At 36.5% G+C, this 13,302-nt stretch overlaps 2 protein-coding genes across 4 annotated transcripts in view; both read left to right on the top strand.

The window, feature by feature from the left end:
* The window catches only part of gpr84 (G protein-coupled receptor 84), a 187,338-nt gene that overhangs the window by 151,855 nt on the left and 22,181 nt on the right, over window positions 1–13,302 (top strand). The window lies entirely within an intron of this gene.
* On the top strand, window positions 49–9,623 carry LOC132161057 (trypsin-like). 3 transcript variants are annotated; one of them, XM_059570839.1, is made up of 8 exons: window positions 49–131; window positions 616–636; window positions 6,394–6,562; window positions 6,839–7,107; window positions 7,199–7,344; window positions 7,817–8,030; window positions 8,118–8,231; window positions 9,309–9,623. In XM_059570839.1, exons 1-8 carry the CDS (start codon window positions 83–85, stop codon window positions 9,311–9,313), a joined length of 987 nt encoding a protein of 328 aa, XP_059426822.1. In that variant the 5' UTR covers window positions 49–82; the 3' UTR covers window positions 9,314–9,623. The 3 variants fall into 3 exon arrangements, with proteins under 3 accessions (XP_059426822.1, XP_059426821.1, XP_059426820.1); XM_059570838.1 differs by lacking the exons at window positions 6,394–6,562; window positions 6,839–7,107; window positions 7,199–7,344; ... (1 more) ...; window positions 8,118–8,231; window positions 9,309–9,623 and adding exons at window positions 728–896; window positions 1,142–1,410; window positions 1,502–1,647; ... (1 more) ...; window positions 2,246–2,359; window positions 2,809–3,146; XM_059570837.1 differs by lacking the exons at window positions 49–131; window positions 616–636 and adding exons at window positions 4,976–5,357; window positions 6,300–6,320.

Here is a 13,302-nt window from a genome sequence, read left to right as displayed (position 1 = left end):
ATAAAAGGGGTTGTAAGAGCCTCAGAGGACCAAGTTAAACCCCAGCATCCAATCTGCTCGTGAACACAGGGACTGTGTGAAGATGTGGAGATTAACGTGTGTCACTTTGACCCTGCTCATGTGTGCCCAAGGTAAGGTCTCATGGTACATCTATGAAAGATAACTGTGGAAAAAAAAAACATTATATAGAAAAACGGACTGTATTTTTGCTTTCTTTGTTGCAAAGCACATACGAACAGTCTAAGGGCTTTGTAAAAATAATGATGCATTAACATAAAACTTGCAGTTTAGGATCGTGTTGATTCATATGAATGATTCATTTGACAGTTTACTCCTGGGCTAGTGAGTAATTTTACATTTTTTTTTTTTCAAAAAGCAGACTCATAAGAATAATTTCTTCATCAATCAGACTAAACAGGTTGCTATGTAACCTTTAGCAGTGTCACAAGGTCCAACAGAAGCATAAGAAAAAAATGATGGCAATGTATATAAACACAAATCCACCAACTAACTTTTTAATTGTTATTTATTAGCTAATGATTTTTAGTGCAATAATGTTGCACAGGTTCATTAGATGAAATTGTTCTAATGTGCACTTTATTTCTGCCCTTGCAGGTTCACTTTCTCAACTGAATGGTAAGAGCTCCTCTCATTCTAAAGACATCAGCATCAAGTCAAATAGTAGAAATGTAGAAATACTCATGTGAACGATCTCTCTTTCTCGTAGTTTGTGGGCAGGCTCCTCTAAACACTCGTATTGTGGGTGGTGTGAACGCACCTGATGGGTCGTGGCCGTGGCAGGTCAGTCTGCACAGCACTATCTATGGAGGTCATTTTTGCGGAGGCTCCCTCATCAACAATGAATGGGTGCTGACAGCAGCTCACTGCTTACCTGGGTAAGATTTACCAAGAGAAATCAAAAGATATTAAACATACAATTAAAATATTTTGTCATCCTTGACCTCCAAATGCAAAGTGGCAAAGGAACTTAGGTTTCAGTTTGTTTTTCCTTTACAAATTTTTTCTTTAGTTTTTACCAAATGCCAAAAATACCATATCAAATGAGAATGAATCACTTTACTATATTACAAAATAAAAAAACTTATATATATATATATATACAATCTCTGATTATTTTCAGTGTCAGTGCATCCAGTCTGCGTGTGTATTTGGGAAGGAGGACACAGCAGGGAGTCAATGCCAATGAAATCAGTAGAAACGTGAGAACAAAAATCGTCCACCCCTCTTATAACAGCAGAACAAACGACAATGACATCGCTCTGCTCCGGCTGTCCTCCACAGTCACCTTTAATAACTATATTAGACCCGTGTGTCTGGCGGCCCAGAGCAGCACCTTCCTTTCTGGCACCAGCAGCTGGATCACAGGCTGGGGAGATGTTCGAGCTGGAGGTACAAACACACACAAACCCATTCATTCAAGTATATATCTACTCATAACATCACTAATAGAAGGTTGTGTATGTGTGTTTTTGTTGTTCAGTGAGTTTATCTTCTCCTGGGATCCTGCAGGAGACTTTGGTTCCAGTGGTAGCTAATGATCAGTGTAATACTCTTCTGGGTTCTGGATCTGTTACCAGCAACATGATGTGTGCTGGTTTAACAAAGGGAGGCAAAGACACCTGCCAGGTGCAATGAACAAACAGATTCTTGATCTAAGCATGTACAGCTACTGTATAACACACTTCCAAGATCTACTGTTTTGCATGCACATTGTCTGTTTAATATAAATGCTTAAAACTAAGTAGCTCCGGTAATGTAAATATACACCATAAAACAAATCAGTGATATAGAAGGTGACTAGGTTCACACATTGTCATGCTCACAAATACCAACAAAGTAAAACACAACACTAAAATAATTAAAAAAAACATTAATTAAGCAACATATGTATGTCTTTTTCTTTCCTCTTGTCCCTGTCTGCAGGGGGATTCTGGAGGTCCAATGGTGAGCAGGCAGTGCACAGTGTGGGTTCAGTCTGGTATCACCAGCTGGGGTCTTGGCTGTGCTGATCCCAACACTCCTGGTGTTTACACCCGCGTGTCTCGATATCAGAGTTGGATCACCAACACTATTGGTCAGAACCTGCCAGGATTTGTTGCCTTCAACCCACCAACCTCATGCTCCTCTACCAGCCTAAGTAAAAATCTCTCTCAAACACCTACACAGCGTATACCAACTTAAGAGAGAGCGAACTTGTTTGACTAATACTGATTTGTGTGTGCAGCCTCAACCTCCTGTAGAGGGAGATGCAATGAGAAGTACAACAGTCGCTCTCGCTGCAACTGCAATACTAACTGCAGTTTAAACTGCTGCCAAGATTACAGACAGCGTTGTGCCAGTAAGTTCAAATACATTCATTTCAGTAATACTTAATTCACACTTAAAAATGTAGTTGCATTAGAAACAAAATATCACATTATTTGGCATATGCAGACAAATTATGCCAGTCATTTTTCTCAGCTTACTTCACTTTTTTGAGCAATTTTTGAAATTGTGTTTAAATGTGATGGATGTATGAAGTAAATGTTTTTAATGTGTTTCCAGTTTTTTTTGTGAAATGTCTTACTTGAAAAGTGTTTCTTTAAAATCAATGCCACTTGCTTTGATGTGTTGATGCATAATGCAGACATACAAATCAGCATATAATTTACATACCTAATAACTACTGCACTCATAGCTATACTAAATAAATTAAATGTATACTTTGCACGTCCAAAAAGTAAACACCAAAAGCGACTGTTTCTTTCTCAATCTCATGACTTGTATTTTTGTTTTTTGTCTTTGCAGTGTGAAGTTTGTCATACTTCCATGGATTATAAATGATCACAGGCTTATAATCACATCACTTGCACCTAAATGAATGATCTTTATCTGCTTGTTCGGTGAGAAGATTTTACTTGAGTGCCGCTTTGGTTGCATTCCACAGTCAGAATTGAACACAGTCAAAGAGATGCTGCACTAACTCATACTCAGGGGTGTAAATGCAATATTGTTAGTGTTCAGCATATGTTTAACAACAGCACCGTTAGTAGAATCCTTGTCTCTTTTGTTTTTCTCTCTCTTCTGTCAGGTAATTGATTAGTATTGATTGTAGACACGGGTAACTTTTTTTCCTTTATTTGAATTTATATATATATATATATAATGTGTTAAAATTATCCAATATGTAAAACTGATTATCTCATTAGTGATTTCTGCTGACAAACAATTGGGCACTTCTTTAAGTTTCAATAAATTTTTGTCACACAATACTTTATTGTCTGTCTTTTAATGGCTTTTCTTGTAATAAATCTGCCCAACAGGAGTGTACTGTATCACAGACCACACATTTTTAATGACCTTATGCAACTGGCCAACTTTGCATTTTATTCAGGCATCATACAATTTGATATTTTTATAACAGTGAACTGATAAAACTGGTCATGTCAAAGTCAATAGTAACAATCAGAAAAACTATTATGAATATATTGGAATTCATAATGAATTATTATCTGTGATCACACTTTATTTTAAAGGACAATTTTTGCTATTAACAAACTATTAACTATGACTTTTGCCTCAAACTCCTTTTATTTGCAAGTAGTTGTAAAGTTTAGGTATTAGGTAGGATTAGGTATGTAGGATATGGTCATGCAGAATATATACTTTATAAGTACTGATAAACAGCCACTATGTTAATAATAGGCATAATAATAAGCAACTAGTTAAAGAACTAGTTTGATCTGATTCACAAACAATAAGTAATTCTCTGTTTAATGTGTTCTATATTTAGTGTTCGGCTCTGACGCCTTCTGATCTCTGATTAATGAGCAAATTTAAAGGATTCTGCTTCCAGGATTCTGTATTCTATATTTTGCCTGACCTTGAGACTTGTGATACTGCAACGTCATAATTATGTTAGAAGTGAGAGAAGTGGAGTGAAACCTGAGAGCCAGACCGATCACATCTACACAGCAACTAAACAATCACAAAAAAAAAAAAACCTTCAAAGACATCCTAGACACTGTAAAGGTCAAACATAAGAACAATATAAATCTTACACACATATTCTTAAGCACAAAATTGATGTCTCTGTGCCAAAAAAACACACTTAAATTGTGTTTTTATTAAAGTGAAAGTGACATGACATACAGCCAAGTATGGTGACCCATACTCAGAATTCGTGCTCTGCTTTTAACCCATCCAAAGTGCACACACACACACCATGAACACACACCCAGAGTAGTGGGCAGCCATTTAAGCTGCGGTGCCTGGGGAGCAGTTTGGGTTCAGCACCTCAGTCGTGGTATTGAGAGCACTGTACATGCTCTCCCCCCACCTACAATTCCTGCCAGCCCAAGTCCAACTCTCTAACCATTAGGCCACGACTTCTTATTATAAATAATAAGACAAGATATTTTATTCTTGTACATTCAGGTTAGAAACACACACACACACACACACACACACACACACACACCTGTCCTGTGTATGGAATGTATGAGTAATTGTGGCTGTCATCTAATAATGTTGTCATACCCAATCTTCATCTCCATTGTCCATTGTGTAAAAAAGGGTATATATTATCATCATGCCTTAAATGTGTAATGATTTTCCTTTATTTGTGTTACAAGAAATAAATCAAACAGGAAAGAAGACAGACAAATTAAATTAAAAATAGAAAGTGCTGTCATGATATCTTAAGATACTTTAATGCTTGAACCCCAATGCAATGTGAATACCTTTGACATTCGAATTTATGTTTAAATTTTATCTGTCATTCCATTTTTTCTTTTTTGATCTTTTTCAACCCCCCCAAATTCACTTCCTGTCATTACACTGTTCTATCTAAATAAAAGCAAAATTATACTCTTTGAGCCAGTTTGAAATTCTTCTAAAACATTACCAAATACAAAATAACATCAAATAAGCACAAAGTTATCAGTTTTAATATATTACAAAAAAAATTCTCTGACTTTTTTGATTATTACCTAAGATATTTGTATTTATCATGACTGTGAAAATATTAATTGCCAAACCCTAACAAGAAGCACAAATAGTGAAAAATGTTCTTAGTGTAGTGAGTACATGCTTGACAGCTGTGGATACAAAATAAAATGTGAAGAATAAAAAAGGATGATAAAAATGGAGGAGGAGCATAAAGAGAAAAGAAGTGGGCAGGTGAGTGACAGACGAGAAGAGCAACCTGAGAAGCTTTTAGAACTATATAAAAGGGGATGTAAGAGGAACAGTGAACCAGATTACCATCAACATCTATTCTGCTAGCAAACAGAGGGACTGTGTGAAGATGTGGAGATTAACGTGTGTCACTTTGATCCTGCTTGTGTGTGCCAAAGGTAAGGTCTCATGGTACATCTATTAAACAGCGTATAACCAGAATCAAAGACATTATATAGAAAAGAGAGATTTTTTTTTTGGCACAGAGCATAATAACAGTCTAAGGGCTTTGTTAAAATAATGACTCATTGATAGGAAACTTGGAGTTCATGTGTAGATTCATATGAATGATTCATTTGACAGGTTAACTCGGGTTAGTGAGTCTCGTTTTATCAAAGAGCTGTTCATAAGAATCATTTGTTCATCAGACTAAACGTGGCTGTGTAAACCGATTCACAAATAAATTACTCTTATGAGTCCCTTCTTGTATCTGCATGAAGCCTGTGAAGAGAGGCTGTGATATGTAATGTCTGAAGTATAAAAGTTTGGAACAATTAAGATTTTTAATGTAATGCTCACCAAGGCTTCATTTATTTGATGAAAAACAGAAATACAACTGAACTTGTACAGATTTAAAGACTACGGATTGAAGTTGTTAATTTGTTAAATTACACATTGTACATCCAGGTTCACAAGAACTATTCTTACTTAATACACATATTTCTGAATTGTAATGATCCCGTGAGTTAATCTATGTAAATTCTCTTTCTAAGTCACAGTCTTTTTATACATAATAAATTATTATTAATTTTTTACTGTTACGGAAGCCTATAAATGTTTTACATTGTGAGCCACACCTGCCGGGCATATGGAATGTACTTACAGGACATGGAGCAAATGTCATAGTTGAATAGTTATGGGAAAGAAAAGCAGCTAGTTTTGCTTATTACAATTAAACCAGTTTGCCCAGAAATGCTTTCCACATTTTTAGTCCCACAAATTAATGATACAACTAATCTACCACAATCAGTGCAGTGAACTCTGGCAGGATCATTGTTAAGGTGAAAAATCAAAATGAAGATGAAATTGTTCTAATGTGCACTTTATTTCTGCCCTTGCAGGTTCACTTTCTCAGCTGAATGGTAAGAGCTCCTCTCATTCAAGCCAAATAGTTTATGTAGAAATACTTATATGAAGAATCTCTCTTTCTCGTAGTTTGTGGACAGGCTCCTCTAAACACTCGTATTGTGGGTGGTGTGAACGCACCTGATGGGTCGTGGCCGTGGCAGGTCAGTCTGCATAGCAGTGTCTATGGAGGTCATTTTTGCGGAGGCTCCCTCATCAACAATGAATGGGTGCTGACAGCAGCTCATTGTTTACCTGCGTAAGATTCACCTAAACACACATATGAACCTGTTTTGTTTTAAAAGGTAGAGAGAATGTTTTAAATAAAACTTTTGTTTTGTTATGTTTGACATTCAAAGACATTTAGGTTTTCATTTGTTCTGCCTTTTCACATTTTCCTCTAAAATTAACTTGTTGGGCCAGTTTGAAATTCTTTGAATTTACTATTACTTTACTATATTAAAAAAAAAATTACTTGGTTTTTTGTTCTTAGTTCTTCTTTTTTCTCATGTTCACTTTCTCTAACTGTATTTAGTGTCAGCACATCCAGTCTGCGTGTGTATTTGGGAAGGAGGACACAGCAGGGAGTCAATGCTAATGAAATCAGAAGAAATGTGAGAACAAAAATCGTTCACCCCTCTTATAACAGCAGAACAAGCGACAATGACATCGCTCTGCTCCGGCTGTCCTCCACAGTCACCTTTAATAACTATATTAGACCCGTGTGTCTGGCGGCCCAGAGCAGCACCTTCCTTTCTGGCACCAGCAGCTGGATCACAGGCTGGGGAGATGTTCGAGCTGGAGGTACAAACACACACAAACCCATTCATTCAAGTATATATCTACTCATAACATCACTAATAGATGGTTGTGTATGTGTGTTTGTGGTGTTCAGTGAGTTTACCATCTCCTGGGATCCTGCAGGAGACTTTGGTTCCAGTGGTGGACAATGTTCGATGCAATGCTTTGCTGGGTTCTGGATCTGTTACCAGCAACATGATTTGTGCTGGTTTAACAAAGGGAGGCAAAGACACCTGCCAGGTGTGACAGTTTTTTTTTTCTATTTAAGATAAATGCTTAAAATTAAGTAGCTTCAGTAGTGTAAACATACAAAAATGAACTAAAATTAGTTTTGTACCTTTAATAACAATTACTGACAATCACCAAAAACCACAGGTGAAAATCCAAAACACCATTATGGTAACTCAAAAAAAAAAGTGTCACACAGGGAAATCTGGACATTTCTTCAATATAAATTGTAGGATAACTTATTTTTTCCTTACAAAAATGTAATTAAATTTTTTATCATATAAAGGGTTTTACTGTAGAATTTTTATAGCCTTTTACTGTTCAAATTACACTCCTTTTCTGTTCATGAAACACATGGGCTGATTTGCTTCTGTTTGGCAAAGGATGGAAATAGCAAGAGCTGTTTTCTGGTCAAAACTAACTGTCCTGTATTGATAAGGAGAATAAGAATATTCCTTTTCTTTCCTCTTGTCCCTGTCTGCAGGGGGATTCTGGAGGTCCAATGGTGAGCAGGCAGTGCACAGTGTGGGTTCAGTCTGGTATCACCAGCTGGGGTCTTGGCTGTGCTGATCCCAACACTCCTGGTGTTTACACCCGCGTGTCTCGATATCAGAGTTGGATCACCAACACTATTGGTCAGAACCTGCCAGGATTTGTTGCCTTCAACCCACCGACCTCATGCTCATCTGCCAGCCTAAGTAAAAATCTCTCTCAAACACCTACACAGCGTATACCAACTTAAGAGAGAGCGAACTTGTTTGACTAATACTGATTTGTGTGTGCAGCCTCAACCTCCTGTAGAGGGAGATGCAATGAGAAGTACAACAGTCGCTCTCGCTGCAACTGCAATACTAACTGCAGTTTAAACTGCTGCCAAGATTACAGACAGCGTTGTGCCAGTAAGTTCAAACATATTCATTTCAGTAAAAACAAAAATGTACTTTTAGAAAACTTAATTCACACCTTTAAAGGGATACTCCACCTCAAAATTACCCCCCTCACTTACCCCCATGTCGTTCCAAACCTGTAAAAGCTTTGTTCGTCTTCAGAACACAATTTAAGATATTTTGGATGAAAACCTGGAGGCTTGAGACCGTCCCATAGACTGCCAAGTAAGTTACACTGTCAAGGAGCAGAAAAGTATGAAAGACATCGTAAGAAAAGTCCATCTGCCATCAGTGATTTGTTTCAAATCAAAGCTAAATACATGTAGAAACAGCATAGGCAGCATACAGTGATCTGGAGAGACACAGATGAGACTGTTGACAAAGGAATTGTTGAATAAAGTCATTATTTTTGTTTTCTTCATTTACAAAAAGTATTCTCGTCGCTTCATAACATTACAGTTGAACCACTGATTGCAGATGGACTATTCTGATGATGTCTTTCATACTTTCCTGGACCTTGACAGTGTAACTTACTTGGCAGTCTATGGGACAGTCACAAGCCTCCCAGTTTTCATCCTAAATATTTTAAATTGTGTTCCGAAGTTGAAAAAAGCTTTTATGGGTTTGGAACGATAATCGGGATAAGTGATTAATGACAAAATCTAGATTTTGGGGTGGAGTATCCCTTTAATTAAAAGTGATTGTTAATGGGTGAATAAAGACAATGATTTATTTTCAAGTTCTTTGGTAAAACTTTACAATAAGATTCCATTTGTGAACATAAGTTGTATCTGTTAATATAATGTAATGAATCTGAGCTAAGATGAACTAACAAGGGACATTTGTAGGATAATTAATACAGCTTTGTTGTAAAGTGTTACAAGTTCCTTTTTATTAAATGTCTTGAAGTGTTTACTATTTTTTTTTTATAAATGCCACTTGCTCTGATATTTTGATACATAAAACAAATCTGCATACATTTTACATAACCAAAAATAACGTCACCATAAAATGCATTAAACACACACTTCAAAAGTAATTCTCTCTTACTTAATCTCACAATTTATATTTTTGTTCTTGTCTCTGCAGTGTGAGGTCTGTCATATTCCATGGATCATATGAAAAAAGGCTTCATCACATCACTTGCACATAAGTCAGATGATCTTTACCTGCTTGTTCTGAGATTTTACACCATTGCTATACTTTGGATGCGTTGCACAGTCAGAAACGAGCAGCAATGCAAACACAGTCAAAGAACTGCTGCACTGACTTCACTCAGGGCTGTAAATAGTACTTCAACATTTGTTAACAAAGCACTTAGCTCAATCCATTAGTAGAATCTTCTTGTTTTTCTCTTTCCAAATCAGTATGTAACAAACCAGATTAAATGTAGGTCCAGGAAAATGTTGTATTTTTTTCCATGTAGCATTTGCACATTTCTTAAAAAAAAAAAAAAAAAAAAAATGTTTGCTGAAGTGGTGTGTCATTTATGATGACAAATAAGGGGTGATTTCTTTAAGTTTAACTTTATTGTTATTTCACACGATTCTTTACTATGTTTGTATTATATTATGTAAATATAGTGGTATGCCATGACTTTGATCAGAATCGTTAAATCAAAACACTGTCTGTTTTTAATGGCTTTTGCTGTAATCTTTCCAACAGGGGGTGATGTAAGCACACGTGAAACGTGTATTGATTACACAATATAAACCACACGCTGACTATGGCAAGCCTCGTAACATTTAATCTACAAGCTGTACTAGTATCTTTTTTCATGTTACTAGTACTTATTATTTAAACACTAGTATCTTTTCCATTAAGTACTAGTTCTTATTCATTAGGTACTAGTGCTTATTCATTAACTACTAATGCTTATTCTTTAGGTAGCCTACTAGTGTTTTTCTTTATTTTTTCTTATGTGTCTTTTGTAAAGTTACTAGTACCTAATCATTAGATACTAGTACTTATTCCAATAGTGACTAGTATTTAATTAAACTATTCGTGTTAACAAAAAATAGAACTAGTACTTATTTTTTAGTTACTAGTAACTTTTTAGACCAGATATATCCTGAACTTAATAGATACTAGTACTTTTTAAATTTGCATTTCTGCCCAGTATGGTAATTGTATGTTGAATATTAATGAGCCAGCAACATATAGGAGAGAGATTAAACAGGAAACAGAAACAAGGAGATGGATGTACTTTTTTTAGAAAACCAAATAGAAAATAAACAATTATTTGTACATAAAACACATAGAAAACGTATTTTTGTCAGTTTTTTTTAACTATAATTTCGTAAATGTAGTAGTCTAATGTGTTTGTTGCTCTTTGAGTGACCTCTGCTGGCAGGATGGAGATACGACACCCATTTTATTAGCTGTTATTTTCTTATTTTACCTCCAGTAAAAACAAGAAATATCATACACAAGCTGTATGTTAACTTTATTTAATTTTGTTTTTTGCATATACAGTCATGCCCAAAAATATGGATACCCTTGGTAAATATGATGGTAAATAGGTCCTGGACATCTTGGGTCACTGGACACAAAACCAAGCTTCTGCTATAGCCATTCCAGTCCTCTGACCTGAACCCTATAGACAATGAGTGTCGAGAACTGAAGAGGAGAAGCACCAACATGGAGCTGGGAATCTAAAGAGTCTGGAGTGATTCTGGATGAAGGAATGGTCTCTGATCTCTTGTCAGGTGTTCTCTAACCTCATCAGGCATTATAGGAGAAAATTTAGACCTATTAAACTGGCAAATGGAGGTTTAAAAAAGAATTCAATAAAAGGGTGTCCTTAATTGTGGCCAATGTGTATTAGAAAAAAACATTTATTTCATAATGATATTTCCCCCATTTTAAAAATTCTTATTATCCAATGAAAGGTTAGATTTTTGTGCATTTTTTGAATAAAAGATCAAAAGGATTAACAATGCAGATTAATTTTCACAGCCTTCTTTGATGATATTTAGCAAGGGTGTCCGTATTTTTGGGCATGACTGTAGCTCTGGTGCTACAAACACTAGGTTTTTACATTTATATTCTTTACAGGGGACCCAAAACCTTGTGGTTTTCAGGAAAAAATTTTCTTTATTTGAAAAGAAGGCAAAAAAGGTATTAATAAAAAAATGTAATAATAAAACACCAGGTTTGCTGTTCTTGTAGGGCTGCACAATTTGGCCCAATGTTTATATATATACAGTACAGACCAAAAGTTTGCACACACCTTCTCATTCAAAGAGTTTTCTTTATTTTCATGACTATGAAAATTGTAGATTCACACTGAAGGCATCAAAACTATGAATTAACACATGTGGAATTATATATGGAATTATATACATAACAAAAAGTGTGAAACAACTGAAAATATGTCATATTCTAGGTTCTTCAAAGTAGCCACCTTTTGCTTTGATTACTGCTTTGCACACTCTTGGCATTCTCTTGATGAGCTTCAAGAGGTAGTCACCTGAAATGGTCTTCCAACAGTCTTGAAGGAGTTCCCCGAGAGATGCTTAGCACTTGTTGGCCCTTTTGCCTTCTGTCTGCGGTCCAGCTCACCCCTAAACCATCTCAATTGGGTTCAGGTCCGGTGACTGTGGAGGCCAGGTCATCTGGCGCAGCACCCCATCACTCTCCTTCTTGGTCAAATAGCCCTTGATGCCTTCAGTGTGACTCTACAATTTTCATAGTCATGAAAATAAAGAAAACTCTTTGAATGAGAAGGTGTGTCCAAACTTTTGGTCTGTACTGTATATATATATATCAATAAAACTAATAATTGTTATGGTTATTATTCTAAATAAAAACACTAAACAAAATAAGGAATATTACTTTGGTAATAACACTATTTCACTATAATATACAAAACTGAGTAGCCTATACAAGAATAAATATAATAATAAATATAGCTGCACACTTCTTTACCCTGGAGAAGAACGTAAGGAATTGCACATTTTTACCTCAAAGTTCGTAATTATTTTAGCTATTTTTACTTGAATTAGGGTTTCGCAAGCAATAATGAGTACTCAATTAATTTATTTTTAATTCACACTCGTCGCCGGAGGGCGCCCTCGCGCAGAAACTCAACAAGTGAGACTCACTGATGAAGTTCCAGGAAATTCAGCTTTCGCTGTAGATGTAGCTGAATAACATTCAGATAGACGTTTTACTGATGAAACTTGATGAAAATAAACAATGACTGCGACAATATATGCTTTTATCTCTGCTCTTCAAACCATTGCGCGTATTTTTATAAGAATAAAGTTTAAAATGCAATCCTAATGCAAATTTATTATGCGTATTATATTCGCATGTGGACTCTGATTGGACAGTGGAGAGGTACTCATGTTTATGTAATGAGCTGTTTAAATGAAGATATCTCCAAATGCATTCTCACTAATTCTTAAAGTGTTAGTTCACTGAAAAATCTAAATTATGTTATTAATAACTCACCCTCAAGTTGTTCCAAACCAGTAAGACCTCCGTTTATCTTCGGAACACAGTTTAAGATATTTTAGATTTACCCCGAGAGCTCTCAGTCCCTCCATTGAAACTGTGTGTACGTGTAACCCCTCTCTCCCGGGTCCTCTCTGCCGCTCCTCGCACTTGCACCGAGCGGTGCTCGAACCCAGGTCTCTGGCATGGGAGGCGGACGCGCTAACAAGGAGATTAAAGGGCTACAGCCCGCTGACCTCCGTTACACTCACCCCCCTAAACCTCACTTCCACCCGGGTCACGCCACCAATGTAACCCCTCTCTCCTTGGTCCTCTCCACCGCTCCTCGCACTCACACCGAGTGGGGCTTGAACCTGGGTCTCCGGCATGGAGGGACGCACTAACAAGGAGGCTAAATGGCTACAGCCACTAGCGTCAGTCACTAGTGCATCTCTTGAGATCAGGGAGTGAGGTTTACCTGCACAGCACTACCCGCTGGCCTCAGTTACATACGGTATACTGTCCATGTCCAGAAAGGTAAGAAAAACATCATCAAAGTAGTCCATGTGACATCAGAGGGTCAGTTAGAATATTTTGAAGCATTGAAAATCATTTTGGTCCAAAAATAGCAAAAACTACGACT

Source organism: Carassius carassius, chromosome 17 (genome assembly GCF_963082965.1).
Source record: "Carassius carassius chromosome 17, fCarCar2.1, whole genome shotgun sequence".
NCBI lineage: Eukaryota > Metazoa > Chordata > Actinopteri > Cypriniformes > Cyprinidae > Carassius > Carassius carassius.
Note: the sequence above shows the minus strand (reverse complement) of the source record. Positions and strands in the feature narration are given on the sequence as shown.

Bases quoted from the DNA above. Each gene is read 5' to 3' on its own strand.
- LOC132161057 (XM_059570839.1), top strand. From the start codon at position 83: ATGTGGAGATTAACGTGTGTCACTTTGACCCTGCTCATGTGTGCCCAA. The intron at 6,563-6,838 runs GTAAGATTCACC...AACTGTATTTAG, and splicing joins GCAGCTCATTGTTTACCTGC to TGTCAGCACATCCAGTCTGC. The intron at 8,031-8,117 runs GTAAAAATCTCT...TTGTGTGTGCAG, and splicing joins ATGCTCATCTGCCAGCCTAA to CCTCAACCTCCTGTAGAGGG.